The sequence below is a fragment of the Heteronotia binoei genome, chromosome 3 (assembly GCF_032191835.1).
Source record: "Heteronotia binoei isolate CCM8104 ecotype False Entrance Well chromosome 3, APGP_CSIRO_Hbin_v1, whole genome shotgun sequence".
Taxonomy (NCBI): Eukaryota; Metazoa; Chordata; class Lepidosauria; order Squamata; family Gekkonidae; genus Heteronotia; species Heteronotia binoei.
The window spans coordinates 41,603,253-41,627,261 of NC_083225.1; the positions used below are offsets into that span (position 1 = coordinate 41,603,253).

Consider the following 24,009-nt stretch of genomic DNA (forward strand, 5'->3'; position numbering starts at 1 on the left):
CCATGGATACGAATGGATCTAGTGGAAGGTGGCTGGCAGAGAGGGAAAAATCTCCTCAGGAATAAGTTCAGTTGAAGTTCAACTGGAGATTGCAGCTAAGAGCAGTCTGTCAGCTCAGTTCCTGAGACAGAACTGTCTTTTTTATAGTTTTTGTCTGGAAAAGAGTTTAATTTGTGAGAAGGGGTAAACCCAAAGCTCTTTCTGAGGGAAAACTCACAAAGCTGTGGCACAGTGTCACAGGGCAGAGGGAAATTTTAAAGCTCTGCTGAGGAGTTGTCAGTGCCAAAGGACAGGCTCCTGGTTCTAACATAGAACACAAACACACTGGGAGAGGGACAAAAACGTTCCTGTGGTTGTGTGGAAATCCCAGAAGTTAGACAGAGATCCTAGCTGTTTGGGACTTAACACAAGGGGATTGAGGTGCTGGTGTGAATAGCTCTCAAGGGTGTTAGTTCCTGAGTATTGCTCTACTGTTTAGAGTGTACCTAATTGCTAGAGGAAAGGGTCTGTGAGGGGATATATCTGTCACAAGTTCAGTCAGTCCTCTGAGTGACTATGTGAGTTAGTGTGTCAATTTATATATAAAAAGCCTGAACATACTTTATAAATCTTTCTCTAATGAAGAGTGTTATCCAGTGAGAGGGAAACACTGATGATGGTTTTTATAGTACAGCTTCAGCCTGCCAACATCTATAGTGTTCAAAGATTATTTGCTATTTGAATTCCTGACTGCCAATTGATTTTTATAACCATCCAACCGTTATTATTTCCTCCCTTCTTTGCCTTCTGTATTTAAAATTAATTTTTGGTTTTTGACTTTAAAACACTGTCAGTGCCTTTATTATTTTCTGACAAGGTTTAATTCTGGTTCCTTGAGGTACTGGGTAAAGGTGACAATAACCAAAGTGGTCCCTGTTTTACCTGCTGATTCTGACTGTCCCTCACAACATCACTGTTCAGATACAAAATCAAAGAGTCAGATGCTGAGTGCCTCTGTGTTTTTTGGTGACTTTTAGAATTGTGTTTAATTTACCATACAGTCATGCATTATCTTGTTCCAGTCTTCCCCGGTGACTATTCGGAAGAGTACAGTGATGGCCTTACCGGCTGATGAAAAGTTGGCATGCCTGTGTTTAAGCAAAGAAACAAAAATCTCTTTCAGTGTGACATCTTAGAGCCTTGTTCTTCTCTGTTCCCCATACTGGGTTCAACTCAGTGGGCCAAGCTCAGCAGTAGAGGATGACATCTCTGATTACAAGGGTTTTCAGGTACCAGATGTTGGGAAAGACCTTTCTCCTCTGCCTCGAGACCTTGGAGAGTCACTTCTTAAACTGAACTAGTGCCAGTGTAAAACAGCTGCATGTGTTGTAGTGAGCAGGGAAAACTGAACCAGGGCTTGTTGAACTATTTTTACTTCATCCCCCACCTTGACTAGCCTTCAACAGGAATGCACTGTAGTACAGTGTTTTTTTGGGGTTTTTTTTAGCAATGTGAGGTTGCTTCATGCCTCCTGCTTAGTAATCTCCACATTCTCCTAGAAATTCTTGACCACCATCAAGCTATTCCTGTTACACAAAATAACTATGGGGGTACTTGCTTTTTTGCCACCAAATCACAACCAACTTATGGCACTCTGTAGGGTTTTCAAGGCACAAGATGTTCAGAGGTGGTTTGCCATTGCCTGCCTTTGTGTACCAACACTGGTATTCTTTGAAGTCTCCCATCCAAATACTGACCAGGGCCAACCCTGCTTAGTTTCCAAGATCAGATGAGATCAGGGATATGTAGTACATACAGACTACCATAATATTAATGCTGTGTATTTTTATGAGCATAAACCTACTGTCCAACAGAGTCCAAATATACTGAGCATCTCAATAGCTCGACAAATATTCCAGTCCTCAAACACAAACATCACAAGACCAATTACTTGCTTAAGAAGAACCAAAGTCCCATACCTGTTGATGTTTTCACCATACTTCACAGTGCCAAATAAAACCACCCCAGCGAAAGCATAGCAAAGCAGTAGCAGGAACATCCCTACTATGATGAAAAAACTTTTGTACATGCTGACAACTACAGTCAGCAGCAGCATTTTCAGTGTCACCTGGGAAAATATAAGGAAAGAAAAACCAATGGAAATGGGGCATAAACTTCTGCTGCTGGCACAACTGAATAATGTTAGAATTCTGAAGCCAAAGAAATGGCTGGTTGGTTCCAATCAATATGTGACATTCTGCCCTCAACTACCCCATTTATTGGCCTTCATTGGCCTCAGAGTGTTGCCAAGTCATAATGCTTCAGTGACAATAGAGGCAAGAGATATAAATTTCATTTTATGCAACCTTGTAAGATGCAGCAGTCCTGATAATGCCTAGATTCCACACAGTCCAACCCTATGTCCACTGGCCCTAAATTCCACAAATAAGCAAAATACTAAATAAATTCCGATTATGACAATCACATCAGGATTTTTTTTTTTGTGGGAGGCAGTGTGTGTGAATAATCTCTATTCTGAATTAGAATCCTACAGTGCAATTCTAAACAGAGTTACACCATTCTAAGTCCATTGAAGTCTGTGGGCTTAGAGTGGTGTAAATCTGCTTCAAATGGCACTGATAATTATTTTTCTGTTCTAGTTTAGATTCAAGAAGCTTTCGACTGTTTCTGATCTCACTAAGGATGACTAAACATTTAGTCTAGCTTTCTGCTAAGGTTCCCTTTAATTCTTGGCTTTTCAAATGCTTTAGGATGACTTTCAGGGCAACTCTAAGAACACTTTCCTGGGAGTAGTCTTCATGGATTCTGGATAGACTTGGTCTTTTCATCAAAAGCAAACAAAAAAGATCTCATTTACACCCAATACATGACCAATATAAAAATAATAAATCCTAATATGTACTTACATGCTTGCCACAAATGGAGAAGAACCTGAAGACAATGACACATGCTCCCATCATATAGGTGTAAGGATTCTGGAATGAAACACATTTTTCTTGCCTTCAATAATATATCTTAAGTTAACATAGCTTGTTTATTAATTTTATTTGAATTACACCCACAACAATCAAGATACAAAAAGTAATAAACATATCCAGCAACAACTTCCAGATGAGAACATCCAGCTGCCCTTTCACTCATCCTTTAAGTTTCATTCTTACATGGAGATAGAAGGGTGGAATGGTGGGACAAGTAAGTCTGTAGCCAAAGGAGACTTTCTTCAAGTTAAGTGCCTCTTCCAAGAAGAAGAGGAGGAGATTGGATTCATACCTCACTTTTCACTTGGAATCTCAAAGCAGCTTACAATTTCCTTTCCCTTCCCCTCCCTATAACAGACACTCTGTGAGATAGGTGGGGCTGACAGAGTTCTCAGAGAACTGCTCTTGAGGTAACAGTACCGAGAGAGTTATGACTGACCCAAAGTCACACCAGCAGCTGCATGTGGAGGAGTGGGGAATCAAACCCAATTAGAGTCCGAGCAATTAACCACTACAGTAAACTGGCTGTCTCACCAAACTGGCTCTTAGCCTTCCTATCAGGCTAAAGATCCATCTCATCCAGCTTCCTCTTTCCAATGGTGGCTGGGTTTATGCCTCCAAGGAGACAAAGAAGATGACAGCATTGCCTTGCTGTTTGATCCCACTGACTGGTATTCGAAGGCTTGCTTTCTCTGAACATGAAGATTTAAATGGGTTATTATCACTAGTAGCCACTGAGAGACCTGTCTTCCATGAATCTGGCTGACACCCCTTTAAAATGAGCTAAACCAGTAACTAGCATATCTTGTGACATCATAAATGCTTTATTTTGTGTGTCCTGAAGCTTGAAAATGCAATCACATTGCAAACTATTTATAAGACAGCTCCCATTATGGGTTTGGTGACTGTCATGGTCACATGCCAGTGTAGTACTTTGGATTAATCTCACACAAATGTATCTGTGTATTGTCTGTTCCATGCCTCAATCTATGGACAAACTAGGCCTCAGACTGTAAGCAAAAACTTTAAACAATTTCTCCTTACACCTTAGAATTATCAACAAACCGCATCTTGCAGAACCCAGAGAAACACCATGGGACTTATGTGTTGGACATGCTACCTCAGAATGTAGGAAAGTAGAGTTGCCAGGTCACCAGGAGTGGGAGAGGAACCCAGGTGACATTGCCGGCAATGCAGCTACATCACTTCCAGTGTGTACTGGAAATGACATCACATTGTGATGTCACAATGACACACTGGTATTTGGGCAAAAATTCTATGGTAAAAATGGCTTCTTACCATAGAGTTTTTAACAGAGTATCACCTGTTAATTGCTGACATGATGCAGCCTAGAAGTAATGGTGCCATGTTGCTGGTGGCAAAGCCTGGGCTTTCCTCTCTCTTGGTAAGTCCCTCTGCAGGCCAGCTGATCAGCAGTAGGGTGGTAAGGCCTTGTGGCAGGGAACCTCCACCTCCATCGGGTGGGGCTGGCAACCCTATGAGTATGAGCTCATTATTGACTGTTCCTCTGTTTCTATAAATGAGGTGGAATCTCTGATATAGAACACAAGACTGTCAGGAGAAAGTTAGGTTAGAACGATTCTCCTGCGACATCTATTCTCCTATGTAGAGAGAGGGGTTTTTTTAGTAGAGAGGAGCACTCAGTCTGAAATGGTGCAGACTGAACAGGTTTACATCTTGGTGAGAACTGGGCCCAGAACAAGGACAGGAAATACAGTGTTTTCACTCTCCTAATTGTGGGCACTGGGCCTGCAGGGAAGCCTTCAGCACATTATTCCCTGAACGCTGAATCTGTCATGAATGCCAGACACTGCAGGATGAAACAAATTGGCCCTCATTGGCTCTTACAGTGAATAGTTACCAGACAGACTGTATTGGTTTTCTCAGTTTGTGGCTGCCTAATTGATTGATCTACAGTTTTGATCATAATTGCAAAGCAGACTTTGCGCTGCCAAGAACACATCAGAATCAAGCACTAAAGAAGATGAACGGTATACCTTTCTCTTTTCTATGACCCTGAAAAACCTCCTCCACTCTATACAGGCTGGTCCTGGCGATTTACAGGAACAGGACCTGGAGAGCCCTGCTGAGAATCACTGAGAGTTCTGCAGACAGAAGGATTTCCATCCATGGAGCATGACTTCCTCAGCTTCCCCTACAGGTGTAGCCCCCAACACTGCTTCTGGAGGAAAGGGTACCTCTAGGGATGTCATGGGGAATAAATGAATTATTCTTCTTCTGCCCAATGAAAATTCTCTGTACAATCCAAGCCAATGGACTAGGATCTGGGAGACATGGGTTCAAATCCCCACAATGCCATGATGTTTGCTGGGTGAACTTGGGCCAATCACTCTCTTTGAGCCTCATATACCTCACAAGTTCATTATGATGTTAACTTGGGGAAGGAACCATGTACATGGCCAAAATCCTTGGGAAAAAGATAAGGATGAACTAGCTAAATAGAACCCACTGCCAAGATTTGATGTGTGATGCTTCAAGAACCGCCCATTTGACCAGCTATGGTGAAATGATCATGCCAGTGCACACTGGTTGCAAATGAGAGTCGCTGGTACTTACAGCTAAGGCAAAGTGGAGTATCACCCATATGACACCCAATGACGTCACCAAGAGATCATAGCGATTCCTTCTACTTTGCCAAAATCCAGCAGGTGACATGGCAATAATCTTCATTGTGACCTACAGGAAATCAACTGACAAGTTGCTACCGCTCTTAAAAAAAAATCCCCACAAAGCAATGTCAGAAAATCCCTGCAAGGTAATATCAGCTCCCCCCTGAAAATATTTCATTGTTATTGGTAAATCACTGTGCATTCAAACTGATTAAAAAGTTACAGCAAAAACAACAGTAACAATATAGCGCTATGAATGTGTTCAGCACTCTACTGCGCAGAAGGTACTATGACTGCACTACCAGATCCGTGAACAGGGTTTACAAGCCGTTGTAACAGCCTCTGTAACCCACCTTGGTGCCAACTTAAAAGACACTGTACTTCAACACTGAGCTGGAATTCATATGCCATCCTGGCATTGCCAGTTTGGTCTCAATCAACTTTGGGAGTGTCTAGCTCACCAAAGAAAGGAATGGTTCCTTTCTGGGACTGTTTACTGTCTTGACTGTTTTCATATGAGCCCTGTATGGTATGTAACACCTCTATTTCTTGGATTGCTGCATCTGGTTTTCTTTTATAAAATATCTTCCCTCACACATCTCTCCCCTTAAAGTTTTCATGCAATGTGGATCACAAAAGTTTATGCCACAATAAACGTCTTAGTCTTTAAGGTACCACATAACTATGGCTTAGTTTAGACAATACATGAAATCCTGGGGTTAATTAAATTAACTAATGCACGGCAGTCTACTATGATTGGTCACACATAAAGCTGCCTTAAGTTCAGCACTGACTACTCAGACTGGCAGCAGCTCTCCAGAGTTTCAGGAAGAGATCTTTCACATCACATATTGCCTACTCCTTTTAACTGGAAATGCTGGGGATTGAACCTGGGACCTTCTGCATGCAAATTAGCGGCTCTTCCACTGAGCCACAGCCTCTCCCACTATGGTTAGGATCCATCAAGCCAGGATCTGAAGCCAGTTTAATCCCAGTGAACTATGATTTTGTGTGATGTCTGGATGAATCTGGATTTGATTGACCATTTATAAACTAAATACTGGTTTCACAAACAAGCCAAAGTTAAAATAAGCTAGGGTTTCATGTTATGTCTGAACAGAAGCTCTAGTGCTGTTTTTGTCTTTTCTTGGGCAGTCTTATTTGCGACAGTCTAACACAGCTGGAAAAAGTAAGGTTTATTGATTGAAGCTGAGAAGGATTCATCACTTAATGAGACACATATTTCTCTGATCTTTTTATAACAGAACAAGAGAACTGACTGGCTGGCACCTAATTTGAAGAAATCATGAAAATGATGGAAACGACCTTACCTCAAGAACAAAAATGAAGGTGAAGACAACAGACATTGCTGCTAAAGGAGTAGTCACTGGGTCTTCAGCATTCCACTTTGAGTGTAAAAGAAGAAGCAAAGAAATGTAAAAATGTGTTGTGATTTATGTTTTATGCTAATAATGCCTTGTTTCTGTAGGTTTTATGGAGATTTTGCTCCCTTCAAAAAGATCTGTCACATTTTTGTTTTCATTTGTTTAATCTGCTGCTTCACAAAACCTTTACAAGCACAGAAAAAAAATACCTTCACAGATAAGAGCACAGATTGGGCCAAGACAAGAACAGCGATCGTCCTCTTAAAAAACGGATGCTGTGTAATATCATACATCTTGGCTCGAAATCCATCGTTATCTGTGGGAGGGAGGGTGAACAAATAAAAGCAAATGGCTTAATAAAACACATCATTTGTTTGTTGCCGGAGTTTTTGACATCCTGTCTAGTTTTCTACCATCCACTAATGACATTCTGCAACAGATTTCATATTTTTATACATTGGTTCCTCAGCATGTCATTTCAGATACTAAATGTTTGTGCATGAAAGGAATATCTATCTATCTATCTATCTATCTATCTATCTATCTATCTATCTATCTATCTATCTATCTATCTATCTATCTATCTATCTATCTATCTATCTATCTATCTATCTCAGTTGCTGTCAAGTTAATACATTCTTTTCATATCATTAGCAGCCAAGTGCAAATATCTTTAATTTAAGAATTCATTTTTGTCCTTATGACTTGCCCTAAACCATCAAAGCACAGCATTTTTGGGATTCGATTTTAATAGCTGAAAGCAGGAATTGATAGATGGAGCCCATTTCCTCATTAACTTATGCACAGCCTCCTAGTGGCCTCCTGATTACAATTTTAATTTGAATCCCAGACTCCTGCAGAATTACGAACACTTGTGCTCAACATGAACCAAATTAAAATTGCCTTGATACCTGGGCGAGGTGGGAGATGAAGAGGTTGTGCTATCTTCAGTCTGCTCTTTAGATCCTCCCATCGCCTCTGATCCACAGTCAGCAAAGCTGTTCCCTAAACAGGGAAGAACAAAAGAAATTAATTTATTTATTGGGCTTGTACAGTCAGAGCAGGGAGCAATACACTAATAGTTCTATCCCATTCCTTGGACACCATTCAGGCTTGGGATTTGTTAAGAAAACTTCAAAGTCGGAGGTCAATGCAATCCTAAAAATATTTTCCTGGGAGCAGATCCCACTGAATAATCTTGAGTTTAGGAATGCTCTCCTTAATCCCTGTGCAAATCTCACCTAGTGCATGAGAATCCTGAGCATTTATACTACACTTTCATTGTTGAAAGAGAAGAAGACCACAGATTCATACTCCGCCCTTCTCTCTGAATCAGAGTCTCAGAGTGGTTTACAATCTCCTTTATCTCCTTCCCCCACAACAGACACCTTGCGAGGTGGGTGGGGCTGAGAGAACTCTCACAGCAGCTGCCCTTTCAAGGACAACTCCCGTGAAACTATGGCTGACCCAAGGCCATTCCAGCAGGTGCAAGTGGAGGAGTGGGGAATCAAACCCAGTTCTCCCAGATAAGAGTCCATGCACTTAACCATTACACCAAACTGGCTCTTCAAGAGCTTCAAATGCATTATCATACTACAAAGCCCTGTTAGGTAGGCCATTATTATCATCTCTATATTACATATGGGGGACTGAAGAGAGTGGCTAGTGTAAGGCTAGTGAGGTAAGATTTGAACCAGCCACCTTCTGGATCAGAAAAATCAAAGGTACATAACCCACCGTGAAAACCAGCTTCTATTATTAAATTATACAAGGTCAACAAAAATAAACACAAATCCCACCATCATAAATTACAAAACAACCATAACTTTTAGTCCTTAATAGAAAAGGAAACAATAGCACCAAGAGTCTTTCTTTTCATCCTATGGTAAAACTTCCCATCTCATTCCATGAAATCCTACAAGGTGTTCCTTCAAATATGCTGGCTGTTTGGCCTAACACTTAAGAGAAATTGCTAAGAGGATTGTTGCAGCTTGAAGAAGCTCACACGAAACAAGGGTTCAGTACGACTTTGTCCTTGGAAACTTGGATTATTGGCTGCATCTTTGGACAGACATTAAACATCTGGAGTACTACACCAGGATTTCATGGAATGAGATGGGAAGTTTTACCATAGGATGCAAAGAAAGACTCTTGGTGCTACTGCTTCCTTTTCTATTAAGGACTAAAAGTTATGGTTGTTTTGTAATTTATGATGGTGGAATTTGTGTTTTTTTTGTTGACCTTGTATAATTTAATAATAGAAGCTGGTTTTCACGATGGATTATGTATCTTTGATTTTTTTTGTCCTTTTGCAGTGTTACTCTCTGTGTGTTGTATAACCTTCTGGATCGGAGCTCATTTTCTTAACCACTTTACCGTCCTATAATAAGCACAGCTTGTGTGCTTGATTTGAACAGTCTAGTTAGAATGCTGAACTAGGGGAGACCTGAGTCCAGATCTTTATTCTGTCATGAATTACACTGGCCAGTTACATTCTTTCAACCCAGTCTACTTTACAGAATAAAATAGGAAGGGGATGGAGAATCGTTTATGCCACCATGAGCTTTTAGGAGAAAGGACAGGACATTTACTTACTTGCTTCATTTATGTCTTGCCTTTCTCCCATGTTGGGATCTCATATGGTTTATAGCATCCCCCTGCCCCCCCTCCCTTATTCTCATAGCAATCCTGTGAGATAGGTTAGGCTGAGAGCATGTGAGAGTAGCCCAAGAAACTTCCATGGCAGAACATTTTAACCTGGGCTCTCTCAGATCCTAAAGCAGTTAATTAATTTTAAAAAATGATGTAAAGATATAGCATGAAAGTGCAATCAATACAAGGCATCAGCAACGAAATTCACATTCTAATAATGGCTACGGGGGGAGGGACGCGACATTGAGCAGTGGCCAGACGTATTAGATACTTAGTGAGTAGTCAGCTGATTTGACCTTGAGTCAGTCACAAGTTCTCACAGAGCTGTTCAGCTCAGGAGCAGTTTTGGGAGAGCTCTCTCAGCTCTGTCTACCTTACAGGGTGTCTGTTGTGGGGGGAAGGGAAAGGAAACTGTAAGCTGCTCTGAGACTCTTTCAGGTAGTAAAGGACAGGGTATAAATCCAACCTTCTCTTCCTCCTCCTCTTTCATGAAAAGAAGGAAGCTTGCCTGACCCAGCTCAGAGAAATCATCTGTTGGCCCAGGCTTTGCAGTGACCTCTGAGCTGGAGGTCCCTATTTCATCTTGGGCCATTGCTGAACTATGGTCACTAAAGACCAGTTCTTCATTTACTGCCTGGTCATCAGTGAGGGTAAAAAGAAGAACTTCAGCACATCCATCCTCCTCTGTTTTTGTTGCCATAGCTGTGTCTTGAGGAGGCCTGTGTGCATTTGGACAGTTACTGGGAGCTTTCATCTACTAAGATGAAAATACTGTAATAGATTGGTTGATTTTTGTCCAATGAGGGTGCTAGTTTGCAGTCCCACAATTACCTCATCAAGAAATATGTCTTTTGTAGAAACCACTTCAGAGCCATGTACTTCTTACAGATTCAATACACAAAAAATTCACTAGAGATGACTCTACAATCCTACCTATAGGAGAAATACTCTTGGATGGTAGTACATATTAGGGCTGCAATCTTTAATCATTTAACTGTTGGCAACCAGTTTTGATTGGCAAGGATGAGTTGTTCAGTATTTTGAGATTATTTTGTTTCTACTGTATTTCTGCAATATGGAATGAAAAAGAAAATATCAAAGATGGTCTTTCTGAAAATGAACTGATCTGTCTAGAATTCTGTCTCATCCTCCCATCAGTGTCAGGAGAGGGCAAGTGAACTGAAAACCAGAATGCTTTTCTTCCTCCACCATCCCTGCTATTTTGAAAATCCTCCTTCCCTTTTGTCATGAGACTGCCTCTGGTCCCCATGACTCCCTGTTTCAATTTAGCTTCAAAATCAGGCAATCTGTTGGAGATGCATCTCTAGCAAGAGTGGGGATAGGCCAGCAAATTAGAGTGCCTCAGAGGCAGGGATAGGGTTTCTCTCCACAAGGAAACTATTGATAGGCTTAGCAACTGCCAGAGGGGGAAAAGAGCACCTACCTATGAAAGGGGGCATGGTTATAGCAAAAATGATAAACTTTTTCAGGGGGAATAACACTTGCCTTTCCCAGGAGGAAGCAAGGGAGGTGCTGTCCCTTGCAGGATAGGCCAATGTCAAACCAATATGGCTCAGAATCTGTGAATGGAAGCCTTTAAGTTAGGGACCCAGTTTATTCAGATTGTGTTAGCTTTGTGTGTTGTTTTATCTGTTTTGCATTTTCCTGTGTGTATGAAATCCTTCCCTGTTTTCTTTACTATCCCCCTGCAAGTAATTGCATACACCTTACCTTCTTATCTGGTTTCCCACAAAGTGATAACTTCTTGTTTAAGAGAGTCTGTGTCATCCTCAGACTGTAAAAGCATCTATGTGCTTATTTAGGCTGTGCCAATGTGGTTGGAGATAACATGTCAAAACACTGTACCAATTGAACTGAAGCTGTACCACCAGTTTGAACTGTGGTCTTAGGCTGTGCCAATCCTCTGAGTTACGGTCTTTTTGATCTAATTTGTATGAATTATATTTATGAGATAATTTACTCTTGATATGTTTAGTTGATGCCTTATTTATTGTTATTGCAATGTTTCAATGTTGTAAGCTGCCCTGAGCCCGCTTTGCAGGATAGGGCGGGGTATAAATCGCAAATGAAAGTAAAATTAAATTAAAAGGCTTGGGTTTTGTGAATGCCAGTTCTTAAATGAAAACAGATTGTGTGTTAACTGAATGGGGTGTGTGTGTGTGTGTGTGTGTGTGTGTGTGAGGGAGGGGGGGCAGAAGTAGGCCTGTCAATCACTATGTGGCAGCAGCTGCCCAGTAAGAGTGTGGGGGCTATTATTTCAGGGGCATGCAGTAGCCAAACGGGCTTCAAGGAAAGTGGGAAAGTAGGATGCTCCCTCTTTGATTTCCCTCTGCCCTTCCAAGAGACCTTTCTTTCCTTTTTGGAAGGAACTGTGATAAGCACTGCATCTGCAGCAAGGTTAATGCTAACCACTGTTGGCTTAAAGCAGAGTATGCAAAACCTCCTTCTAGTCAGGGTTACAAAGAATGCTTTAAAGCTAAACACATTGTGGCATCCTCTGGTTCCTCCACAGAAAAGACGGGCTGCTGGTAAAAGTCAACCCTATTGCAGGGGCTTGATACAGAGTTTGGGTCCCATAGTTAATGTTACATGAGTCCTATTTGCTCAGCTCCCTTCCTCTGGCAGCGCTTACTCCATGGTCTCCAGTTCTTCATCCTCTGTCTTTCTTATCTATTTGCTATGTGGCTCTCCCTCCTCCTCTTCTGAGCCAGCCCCCCCAGCCTTCCTCACCTTTTTGAAGCATCCGTTATCCTCTGTTCCCCACCCTTGCTCCTCCCATGCAGCCTTCTCCTGGCTGGATACCCGGGTCAGCCTTTTCACTAGGCAAACTAGGTGATTGCCTAAGGAGCTGGCCTTCTGGGATCACCAAATTGGGCACACCCCATGTGACTCTGTGACATTATTAATGTGAGGGGGGGGGAAGACCAAAAGGTAGCTTTGCCTAGGTGTCAGACAGTCTAGGGCTGGCCCTGCTGGTCACTATTCCATTAGCCATGCTCCTTCACTGCTCTATCTAGGTCTTGCTGTGCTTTCCCACTCTTGCCCCAGGTATGAACAACTGCACCTCTGCTTGCAAGAGAACCAAGTGATACACGTCTGCTCCCTTTGGCTGGATGCTGAGAGCATCCTTGGGCTTGTTGTGACAACTGGAAATGGGCCACCATCGTGACTCCATCAACAGCTCTGTCATAACAAGGCTGCTTGCTCAGGTGAGCAGTTATACATTGTTAGCATAATGTCAGTACGGTATAATGCTAACCACGGCTGACTCCCTAAAAAAGAGGAGGAATTTATGACAGGAGAAACAGTCACGCTCCAGCCTGCAAGGTAACTACCTCTTAAGGTGGTTAGGAAATTGGTCAATATTACATCTGCACTGTGCCAATGATGGGTGGCTTTTCTTTATTGTTGCAAGGTATCTCATACAACCTTCTAGATCTTAACAAGGTGCCTACATTGTGGTTTAGGTAATATGCTGATTTATTTAAATTCAACTGATCAACTGGTTAAAAATCAAAATTGTGTAATTCTTGGTAGTTCTGGTAATAACATCATTAAATAATGTAGAATCACGGGACTTCTAAGCCACAGAAAAGTCTGCCTAAGCAACTGTACGTCATATGATCTTACACTACAGGACTACACTCAACCGATGCTACAGAACACAAAAATAACTGAATGCAAAAATAAAAAGCGTGCCATTGTTACCTTGTTTTCATTGAAATTAGCTATGACGACACCAACAAAGAGGGTTAATCCAATCATGCAACCCAAGAATACAAAAACATGAATATAGATGCCATGGATCTGCATGAACACAAACAAATTAAAGTTATTCTCCTGTGGAAGTTAAAGAGAGAAAGAAGCTTTGACATGTTTTGACGTTCATGCTTACCGGCCCCACACGGTGAATGATAACATCTCTGACTTCCACCCATCCTTTTAATGAAAGGACTTCAAACAATGCTAGCATTGCATTCCCAACATTGTCAAAATTAAAATTACGCGGATTAGCCCTGTAAGAACAAGAAGTAAAATGAAAGCAGTTAAAACTCCTTCACTGTTCCTCTAGCTAGATCTGACTCTGAAAACACTGAATTCAATGGCAAATCTCTTAGTGCAGGGGTGGCCAACGGTAGCTCTCCAGATGGTTTTTGTCTACAACTCCCATCAGCCCCAGCCAGCATGGCCAATGGCTGGTGCTGATGGGAGTTGTAGGCAAAAAACATCTGGAGAGCTACCATTGGCCACCCCGTCTTAGTGCAATAAATCTGATGCGCACCCCCCCCCCCCTTTCTCAACCATAGAGACACACATATTCCTATGGATATTTTTACCTATATCATGGGCAACTCTAAAAAAAGTTAGCTTGGGGCAGTGAATGAGGGTAAAACCATTATTAGGAAAGTAAGAATTTTGCTATACATATTAAAATGTAAGCTAAAGAATGAAAGTTACAAAACATATTGAACCATGCTGTATGTGCTATGACTGAGGCTACAATTGTAAGGGCACTTTCCTGGGAGTAAACTCCATTGAATAACATGCATCTTACTTTTGAGTAGACTTTTTTTAAAAAAATTGTTGTTGGAAAATGGGAGAGTCCAAAGGGATCCTGTCCTGAATATAATTGGGGGGAATGACAAGCTACCTTTGCTACCTTTTGCAGTCATTTCTGGTATCTCTAATTCTTTTCCTCAAACCTCTCTTTGGTATAACTAACTAAAACCAAAGAAAAATGGAACCAGGTGTTTTAGCTTCTGCTTAAATATATAAATATATATTAGGTATAGAATATATATATATCTTAGCTGTAGAATGTAACTTCTGGCTTTTATCCAGGAAGCACTGTCAAAACCAGCAAGCAGATTTTTCAGAATGCTTCATCATGCACTGAAGGGTCAGTATTTGTGAATTTCCTTCATTGTGCAGGGGGCTGAGTGAGATGATCCTGGAGGTTCCGTTCCAGCTCTATGGTCCTATAATTCTATGATTCCTACAAGTTATATTTTTTGTATGTTTCTTCCCATAGTGAGCACTTTTTCTACATTTGCAAAAGGGAGTGGGGGCTAGCACTGAGCGGATTAAGGCCTTTTCATTTTTTTTTCTTATTCAAACTGAAGTCGTATTGATCTGTGCTGCACATCACCATCCTAAGCAGCGTTACACTCTTCTACGCCCACTGACTTCAAATTGCTTACTTTCAGGATTTCGCTGAGCAAAATCAAGGAATTCTGTAGCCACCAGAGGCTCAGCAACCACTCAAAGCACAGCACATTATTTCGTTAGTGTAGAGTGGTACCTGTTTATCTACATATAATTTCTCACATTAAATTATTTGGCTGTTTAGCCAGAATTGCAATACAACCTAACTTAACAATTACAGAGAATTTTCACATGAAAGCAATGAATAGTTTTTTTTTCCTTTCATAATTTCCCTTTTCTAAGATTTAAAAAAATTACAATTATATTCTAAAACAAAGCAGCAAAATGGTTGCACACAGTATTTGAAACAATTTCAGAGATAGATAAATGCCCGTCTGTGCTTAATGCCGAAAATTACCACTATTTCCAGAGCGTCCAGCTTTCTTCCTTAAGCCTTCTACCCACCATGTCTACAGCAGGAGAATAATTCAAGCACAAGGATATTGGTTTCTATTTTCCTCTTGCCCTTTCTTTCCCTTTCCAGGAAAGGAAACCCCTGATGAATGCATGTTGCAACAGAGCCTTCATCATAATGCCGAGTATAAATATTTGTTGATGCTGGTGGCAAGGTCAGAGACACATGAGCAAACATTGATGTGGCTGTCACTTAAAATGGTGGCAGGGCTCCATATACAATGACTCCCCACGTTGTTTCAGCATTTTCAACCACTGCTTTGCAGCTCTGTCTTTTGTTGTGGCTGGCAACAGCATGATGCTGACCAACAGAAGGTAGCAAACAACTGGATCAGCCTCCACATGATGACATTTCAAGCGGCAACACTGCCACTATTTGCATGGGTCAAAACTGTTCCCCAAAAGCCAAACAAATATGATTGGACAGCAGTCCGTTGGCCATTTTTTTAATTGGCCAGAGCAGTGCAATCCTAAGTGGAGTTGCACCCTTTTAAGTTAATTGACCTCAATAGATTTAGAAAGGTGTGATTCTGGTTAGAATCACGCTGTTGAAGAGGAGCTAAATGGGAACAGAAAGGAAGCAAAACCTTCCAGCTCCACATCACTCCTCTGGGGCTCCCCACATGGGATTTAGATTTGTGGGGTGGATCCTACCACTATCTTATCACTGCACTAAGCAAAGTTTGAATCCTTCTTTCAGCCTAAGGCGCCCCCCCCCCCCCAGCTTAAGTGTCTCTTTCTTCAATGGAAGAGTCACTAAAATTGGAGGAAGGCAGGATTCATGCCAGTGTTTGCTCAGTCAAAGATATATTTGATTCCAGCAAAGGGATGCTGCTTGAGAATGGCCATAGTTTAATGGTACAACGCATGTTTTACTAGCAGACAGTCTAAGATTCAATACATGCCTCATTTGACCTGACTAGACTTTCTGTCAGAGAATCACAGAAGCTAGTTTGGTGTAGTGGTTAAGTGTGAGGACTCTTACCTGGGAGAAATGGGTTGGATTCCCCACTCGTCCACTTGCACCTGCTGGAATGGCCTTGGGTTAGCCATAGCTATTACAGGAGTTGAAAGGGCAGCTGCTCTGAGAGCCCTCTCAACCCCATCAACTTCACAGGGTGTCTTGTTGTGGGGGGAGAAGATATATGAGATGGTAAGCCGCTCTGAGTCTCTGAGATTCAGAGAGAAGGGCGGGGTATAAATCTGCAGTCATCGTCTTCTTCTTCTTAGGACACAGTTTCATAGATTTATACCATTCTCAATCCATGGCTTGTAAGAACACTGAAAGCCTTTGAAGACAGTTCTTAAGGGACACTTGGGCCCAATGGATGGACTGGGATCACTGAATACTGAAGAACTGTTGAAGACATGGCACCCCCAAGACAAAGTCTGGAGCCCCACGTAAGGTGCACTGAGTTTTCTTTAAGAAAATTAACTGGAAACAAATTTAATAAATAAATAATTCTCTCATTCTATAAAATCAGTGAGTGTATTCTGTAACTTTCCTTGGGACATCTACCATGTAAGTGGTTTGGTTTTTGTCTAGCTCTAAATCTGCATGACTGCAACAGAAAATTTGATTCCCTCTCTTACAAAGCAGAACTAATATATCCAGCTCTTCTGTTGTAGCTTTTATGCTCCTGAAAATTGCTTTGTCTGCCTTAAATTGTTTTATTGTCCCTAGGCTACATAATAACTAGTACCATCAGTCTCTAGTCATGCTGGTAAAACTCCTTAAAAACTTTGGTGCTGTTAATAGATCAGCACTATTATTTTCATTGCTTTTGGCACAGTATTACCAAGAGCGCATCCAGATGTGCGGTGTGTTGTGCAATTTATAGCTAAAATGACAGTGTAAGAAGTAATACTTGGAAAGAACAGTTACTCTAGGACAATTCAGACATTTACACTGGTAATGTATGCATGTCACACATGAAGCTGTCTTATACTGAATCAGACCACTGGTCCATCAAGGTCAGTATTGTCTACTCAGACTGGCAGTAGCTCCCCAGCGTAGAGGTCTTTCACAGGGCTTTTTTGGTAGAAAAAGTCCAGCAGAAATTCATTTGCATATTAGGTCACATCCTCTAATGTCACCATTGTTTCGCATAGGGCTTTTTTGGTAGAAAAAGCCCAAGAGGAATTCATTTGCATATTAGGCCACACCCCTTTATGCCAAGCCAGCCGGAACTGTGTTCCTCTGTGTTCCTGCTCAAAAAAAGCCCCGGTCTTTCATATCCCCTACTGCCTAGTCCTTTTAAACTGGAGATTCAAGGTACTGAACCTGAGTCCTTCTGTATGCAAAGTAGAGGTTCTTCTACTGAACCACAACCCCTCCCCTGCATGGTGGTGGTGGTGGGAAGGGGGTATTCAGTAATCTGCTCAGAATGGTATCACATTCATGTGTAAGCTAGGTGTACATAAAAATGTATATGCTATTCGTCTGATTTCTATGATTAGGGAAAGTCATACCTATGTGGAAATAGCCAGCTCATATTTGATGTCATCTGCCACTACTCAGCATGCATAGGTGTTACCAGCTAGAGTATTTGAACATCATTTCCATTGCACAAAGAATGCATAAAAGCTAAAACTGTAGTTGTCAGCAGCTTCATGTTTCAGTTTTGTATAAAATAACTATTAAATAGCCTAGTGTCTGGACCACATTACTATCTGCATCTTTTTTGAATGAAGTTACAGACCCCCAAACAAACTACTCACCATACTCGGGGCACCCAAAATCCAGGCTTCTTTTCACCAGGTCTTAGTTTTAGATTTAGATTTTTGGAAACACTTACATTTATTCGAAATATCCCATAACAGTCTTCCTGCCACAACAACAACAACAACAATATAATTCTGGTGAAATAACTCTCTGCAGACAAAACAAATCAAAACATTCCACGAATCATACATAAAACTGGAAATATTTCTTTTTAATCTGATGGACTGGCACCGTAATGATGGGTTGTCCTGCTCCAGCAAGAATGATAACATGCATGGAAAAGGGGGGAGGGGAACTCAATCAAAGGGTGTGTATCATTTTTTGTCCCACTATTCGCAAGCACATCAGATCAAAACCACTAGTCAGCTGCTGGATGACTCCCATTTTCCTTTTCCACCTGTGTTGATGATAAAGCTGATGACAGCACCAACAGCAGGTCCACTTGTTTACGCTACCTATACTGCTAAGACTATAAAAGAAAACATGTTGGATCAAGCCAATGGCCCATCCAGTCCAACAATGTGTCACACAGTGGCCAAAACCCAGGTGCCATCAGGAGGCCCATCAGTAGGGCCAGAGCTCCAGAAGCCCTCCCACTGTTGTCCCCAAAGCACCAAAATGCTGTAATGCATGAGGCCCTTTTTCCAAACTGGTCAAATGTACTTGGAAGATACAGCTCTAACTCACTGCTGCAATGTAAGATTTTCACGTATCATATATCAGGTTGGATCCAACCAACTTTTCCACTGAAAAAGGGAGGGTGGGGTCTCCTCTGACCAGCAAGAAGATTATGCTGGGGATGATTGGAACAGTATGGGTAAATGCCAAGAGTTGTTATAAGGATGGGGACTGGAAAAAGACATGAAGAAAAGGTTGGTTGGATCTAACCCATCAAGTCTTACTTCAGAAGTACTGGTATTCAGCCTCCCCTTAGATCAAGTCAGTGCTGGCCTGGTGTTTAACAACATTGTTACCATATACTCAACATGTTATGTAGTTATTTTCTAGGGAGGAATGCAGTAAAAGGTATACAAAAAGGATAAAACAGTGAAGAAAACAGATTTAATTGTTTCTGCAATGATGCTCAGTTCATAATACATTGGAGAATTAGGACAAGACAAGCTTGTTTTCTAAATCAGATAATTCTGCGCTTCAGTGACATATAACTACTCAGGAGCTGTATAGTCATGTTATTTATTGTTCAAATATTAGCATGAACCACTTGGAGGGGAGAATGATGTTGTAAGCTGCTTTGGGTCCCCATGGGGGAGAAAAGCAGGATATAAATATCTAGATAAAGAAATGCCTTCCCCAGGGCTTTTTTCGTAGGAAAAAAACAGCATGAACTTATTTGCATATTAGGCCACACCCTCTGACACCAAACCAGCTGGAACTGGCTTGCGGAGAGGGCAGGATAGAAATTGAATGTAATAAACAAACCGCTGCTGAAAAAAGCCCTGATCTTCCCCCCTGTTCTGTAATGGGTCTCTTTTGGTCAGCAGAACTGTTGCTTATGTATAAAAGGAGAAAACAGACTTGTTCTTACCCTTGCAATAATGTGTGGATCATTGCACTTAGCCAACTTCCCAGCAAAAAGCTGAACTCCAAAGCTTGCAAAAACAAGCATTAATGTCAGCAAAAGAATAGAGACCTGTAAGGATGAGTTAAAAGCAATAATAATAACAACAACTTCCTTCAGACAGCTTGTGTTCAATAGCCAGACCCTTTCTCTGGGAATACCTCTAATAAACCATCAGTTTAATCAAGCTTATGGGTTTTGCTGCAAATTATGAAACAAGGGTGTGGATTCAACTTTTCTCCATTGGAGAAAGAGCCACTTAAGTTGGTGACAGGCTCTACAGGCTGGAAGAAAGTTATAAACTTTGGTCAGTGGAGTGGTAGGGCGGGGTAGGATCTACCCCCTTGCAAAACAGCGTTTCCTGAGTAGTGCTGAAAATCTGCTGGGGAGGAATGCAGTAAAAGGTATGCAAGAGATAAAACAGTGAAGAAAGAGTTTGTTTGGAGGGGAGACCATCTGCCTTCTGGAGAGCCAGTTTGGTGCAGTGGTTAAGTGTGTGGACTCTAATCTGGGAAAACCGGGTTTGATTCCCCACTCCTCCACTTGCACCTGCTGGAATGGCCTTGGGTTAGCCAAAGCTCTGGTATAGGTTGTTCTTGAAAGGGCAGCTGCTGTGAGAGCCCTCTCAGCCCCACCCACCTCACAGGGTGTCTGTTGTGGGAAGAGAAGATACAGGAGATGGTAAGCCGCTCTGAGTCCCTGATTCAGAGAGAATGGTGGGGTATAAATCTGCAATTCTTCTTCTTCTGGTAAGGTCTGGGAGGAAGAACCAGAAATAAGTGTTGTGAGATGGCTATTGGAATATTTATAGTTAGGGTCTCCAGGATCAAATTGTATAATATGGGAACGAACACAGTGAGTTCCTTAATAACAATTTTGGGCCAATTCTTGGGGAACCTGGTGGAGCTTTCTAAGCTCCCGCTACAAAATGTTGGAGTTAACAATCCCCCATCATAAAGAGAGGAGTCTTCCCTCAAGAGGAAGCTTTTCCCTGACAAAGCAAGTCTCTTAATATGACCTAGCACTGGTTGACCACTAGCCTGACATACCTTTCAGATGTGCAATGGTGTTACTACATGATCAGTATTCTATTTTCCTTTTTTGTCACTGTCAATGTGAAACGTCATGCCATGTTCTAGTATAATACTAGCATATATCAAGCATGATGTATACTCTGCAATCATACACAACTATCCACACTTCTTAATATGCGCACAGCCATCAAAAAACAGCTCCATTGTATTTGCATTAATATCGACATACTCCTCTACATGCATCCATTTTCCTTCTGTCTTGCCACACAGACACAGAGTACTCACACATACCCTTGGGGTCCCATAACAGTATGTTTGATGGATTTTCCGCATTTTCATTTACAGCTTTGGAGGGGCGTAGATACAGGACATCAGTACCCAGAACACCTGCGTGACTGCATTCTATGCTCCAACGACAGCAATTTGTTCCACTTGCTTAGAACAAATGCTGCACATATTGACTTGGACCCTATGACATCATTCCACGTGAACCCCAGGCTGCCGCAGAGGCTATCCTCTGCTGTGGACACCTGCTTTGTTTTGCACTAGGTACTTCTGCTTGCACAAAAGCAATGTTTTTCACGGAGTGTTGTGTAAGTACCTAGAGTGAGAGGAAACAGATGCTCCAGCGGAGGCAGTCTCCACTGTGGCCAGAAAGAAGACTGTGAGGAACAATGTGATAGTCTTTAAGACTATTAGGGTTTCTAAACCCGCCACAACAGTAATGTAATTCTTGAAAGACACGTAGGCTGTGGGCTGCGAATGAATTCCTCGGAATGTGCAGAAAGATCTGTAGCAAGCAATAAGAGCAGCTTATTTTTGATTCCTTTACTCAATAGATGTACCGAGGAGATAACTAGAAGGGTTTAGATATGGTTGCAGGGAACAAGACAAAACAGAATTTCAGACCTACGGTTTTTAGGTCACCGTCAAGGGCATTCATTCTGCAGCTACCAGAAACATGAATGGAAACAAAACTATGCTTACTAGAAAGATTTCTTTGAAGCCACTGAAGAGCTCTCGGACAACCTTTCTCATTTGAGGCACCAGTTTGAAGATTCGGAGGGGCCGGAGACACCGGAGCACCATTAAGAGCTGAGCTCCTGATTTAGCAGGAACATTCTGAGGCATCCAGCAGAGAAATATTAAGCTTACCTTTGGAAAGACATTTTAAAAAGACTAAGAATTCAATCAAATAAACAAACAAGAGCTCACAATACTATGTGCTATTTTACACAGAACTGAATTTATTTATTTAAAACATTTTAATGCCACCTTTCCACCTGACCAAGACAGCAAACATAAAATATTAAAACTCTGAACAGCTACAAACAGAATTCTAAATGATAAAATAATAAAAATATATACAAATGACACCAGAATAAGAGAGGTGGGCCAATAACCATTATTGGAGGTATGCCAAACAAAAGACAGTGGGAGGGCTTCTAGTGTCCTGACCCCACTGGTGGACCTTCTGATGGTGCCTGGTTTTTTGGCTACTGTGTGACACAGAGTGTTGGACTGGATGGGCCATTGGCCTGATCCAACATGGCTTGTCTTATGTTCTTATGTCCTTAAAACAAAAGTCCATCTATTGCTGGAAGACACCAATAGAGGGAGGCAGACAGATCTCTCCGGGTAGTAGGGAGTTTCAACGTTTTGTTGTCAAGATTGAGAAAGCCCTTTCTTGAGTTGCCCTTTTCTGTACCTTTTCCAATAATATAATACATTTTTGAGGTACATTGACCACAACTGTACACAGTATTCCAAATGAGGCCACCCCATAGATTTATACAGGGGCATTATTATACTGGCTGATTTGCTTGCAGTTTTCAATCCATAAGAGTTTTAATAGTTTCTGTTCATCAATGTGCCTACTAATTCAATCTTTAATAACTGATTCCACCAACTTTAATATTTGACTGGCTTGTAATTTCCCAGATCTCTTTGGAACCTTTTTTAAAAATGGGGGTTAGATTAGCTATATTCCAGTCCTTGGGAATGGAGGGAGATTTTAGTGATATATTGCATATTTTTGTCAGCAGAACCACAAGTTCACATCTGAATTCTTGAAGAACACTTGGATGTGATTGCTTCTTGAAACAAAGGTGTGGGTGGATGGGATTGGAAAACACAAAGAAAAATATTTCAATGGGTTCAATGACATTAGATTGCCCTCCCTTTCTTGGCAGAATGACTCATTTTATTTTGATTGGGCTCAGTTCTGGGCAAAGGTGCTTAAGGACTGCAATCTTTTTGTCTTAACAATTATTTTTTTTAAAGGATTGGGACACTTAATGCAACTGTCTCCTTTTTCAAATAACAGCACACAAATAAATATGGTACAACACATACTAACAAATTTATGTTGTAGCTTTTCAAGATGTTGGAAATCATTTGGAATATGTACATTCCATTTAAAATTCCTGATCAAAGAAAGAAGAAAGATTTGTGAGAAATGACCTCATTTTCAGATTGCAGGAACACTAGGCTTGAATACAAATTGATTATGACAAATTATATTCATTATATCTCTGACACAGTCTAATTTTATAAGATTTAATCAACCTCACAATGTTTTCACTCAGAAGTCTTGCTCATGATGTTAACCAGTTAGTATGAATTTTTAAAAGAAATTCTTTTACCTAACATTTGGATTTGTTATTTATACACCAAATATGGATAATTCAACATTACATAACATAAATCAATTTAGTGTCTATTTGCCAAGTACAGGCATGGTCTAAACAAGCACAAAAATGAGGTACATACTATTCTGAAGTGTAGCCAGCTGATACTCTACAAGATGTATGCCAAGGAAGGTATGTCTATGAATTAAAAGAGATGTTTTCTGGGGAAATGGAAGCTGTGAGTGAAGAAAACAAAGCCAAAAAGTGGGCTCTAAGGAGACACATTAATGATTAAGTGATCAAAACTAATACGTTTAGGGACAGAAAGCCCAATGAAAAGGAAGAATGGGCCCTTATGCTTAGATTCCTACTAATAAGGCTGGTGGCAGATGTGTGGTGCCGGTCACAGATTCAGCTAGAAGCAAAGGTGTCACTGATGGATGTACAGATATGTGTGAATAAGCATTCAGGCATCCAAGATGAAAAAGCTGCAGTGCCAGACTGGGTAGACAAGGCATTTGAAGTGTAAACGGAGACCAAGAGACGATGAGCAGGAAGAAATGGCAACTGATTTGGCGCATCTTTTTCTGTGGGAAATGGGATTTGTACCACACTGTAGGAAACATCTGTAAGGCTCACATTCCATATTCCATTCTTTGACTGGATTAATTGGCTTGGTAACTCAAGAACAAACAAGGAAAAGAAGCCATCCAATGATAGGGCAGCTGAACACAG

At 41.2% G+C, this 24,009-nt stretch overlaps 1 protein-coding gene across 2 annotated transcripts in view; it reads right to left on the reverse strand.

Moving 5' to 3' along the window:
- NALCN (sodium leak channel, non-selective) overlaps window positions 1–24,009 on the reverse strand; it is a 290,882-nt gene that overhangs the window by 11,567 nt on the left and 255,306 nt on the right. For both annotated transcript variants that reach the window (XM_060233672.1, XM_060233671.1), the window contains 12 exons: window positions 21,632–21,799; window positions 19,578–19,682; window positions 18,028–18,134; window positions 13,583–13,703; window positions 13,396–13,494; window positions 7,926–8,019; window positions 7,224–7,330; window positions 6,961–7,035; window positions 5,577–5,696; window positions 2,907–2,975; window positions 1,959–2,107; window positions 1,034–1,127 (listed from right to left, as the gene is read on the reverse strand). In XM_060233672.1, the coding sequence (XP_060089655.1) occupies window positions 1,034–1,127; window positions 1,959–2,107; window positions 2,907–2,975; window positions 5,577–5,696; window positions 6,961–7,035; window positions 7,224–7,330; window positions 7,926–8,019; window positions 13,396–13,494; window positions 13,583–13,703; window positions 18,028–18,134; window positions 19,578–19,682; window positions 21,632–21,799 (1,308 nt within the window). The remainder of the gene's footprint in view (window positions 1–1,033; window positions 1,128–1,958; window positions 2,108–2,906; window positions 2,976–5,576; window positions 5,697–6,960; window positions 7,036–7,223; window positions 7,331–7,925; window positions 8,020–13,395; window positions 13,495–13,582; window positions 13,704–18,027; window positions 18,135–19,577; window positions 19,683–21,631; window positions 21,800–24,009) is intronic.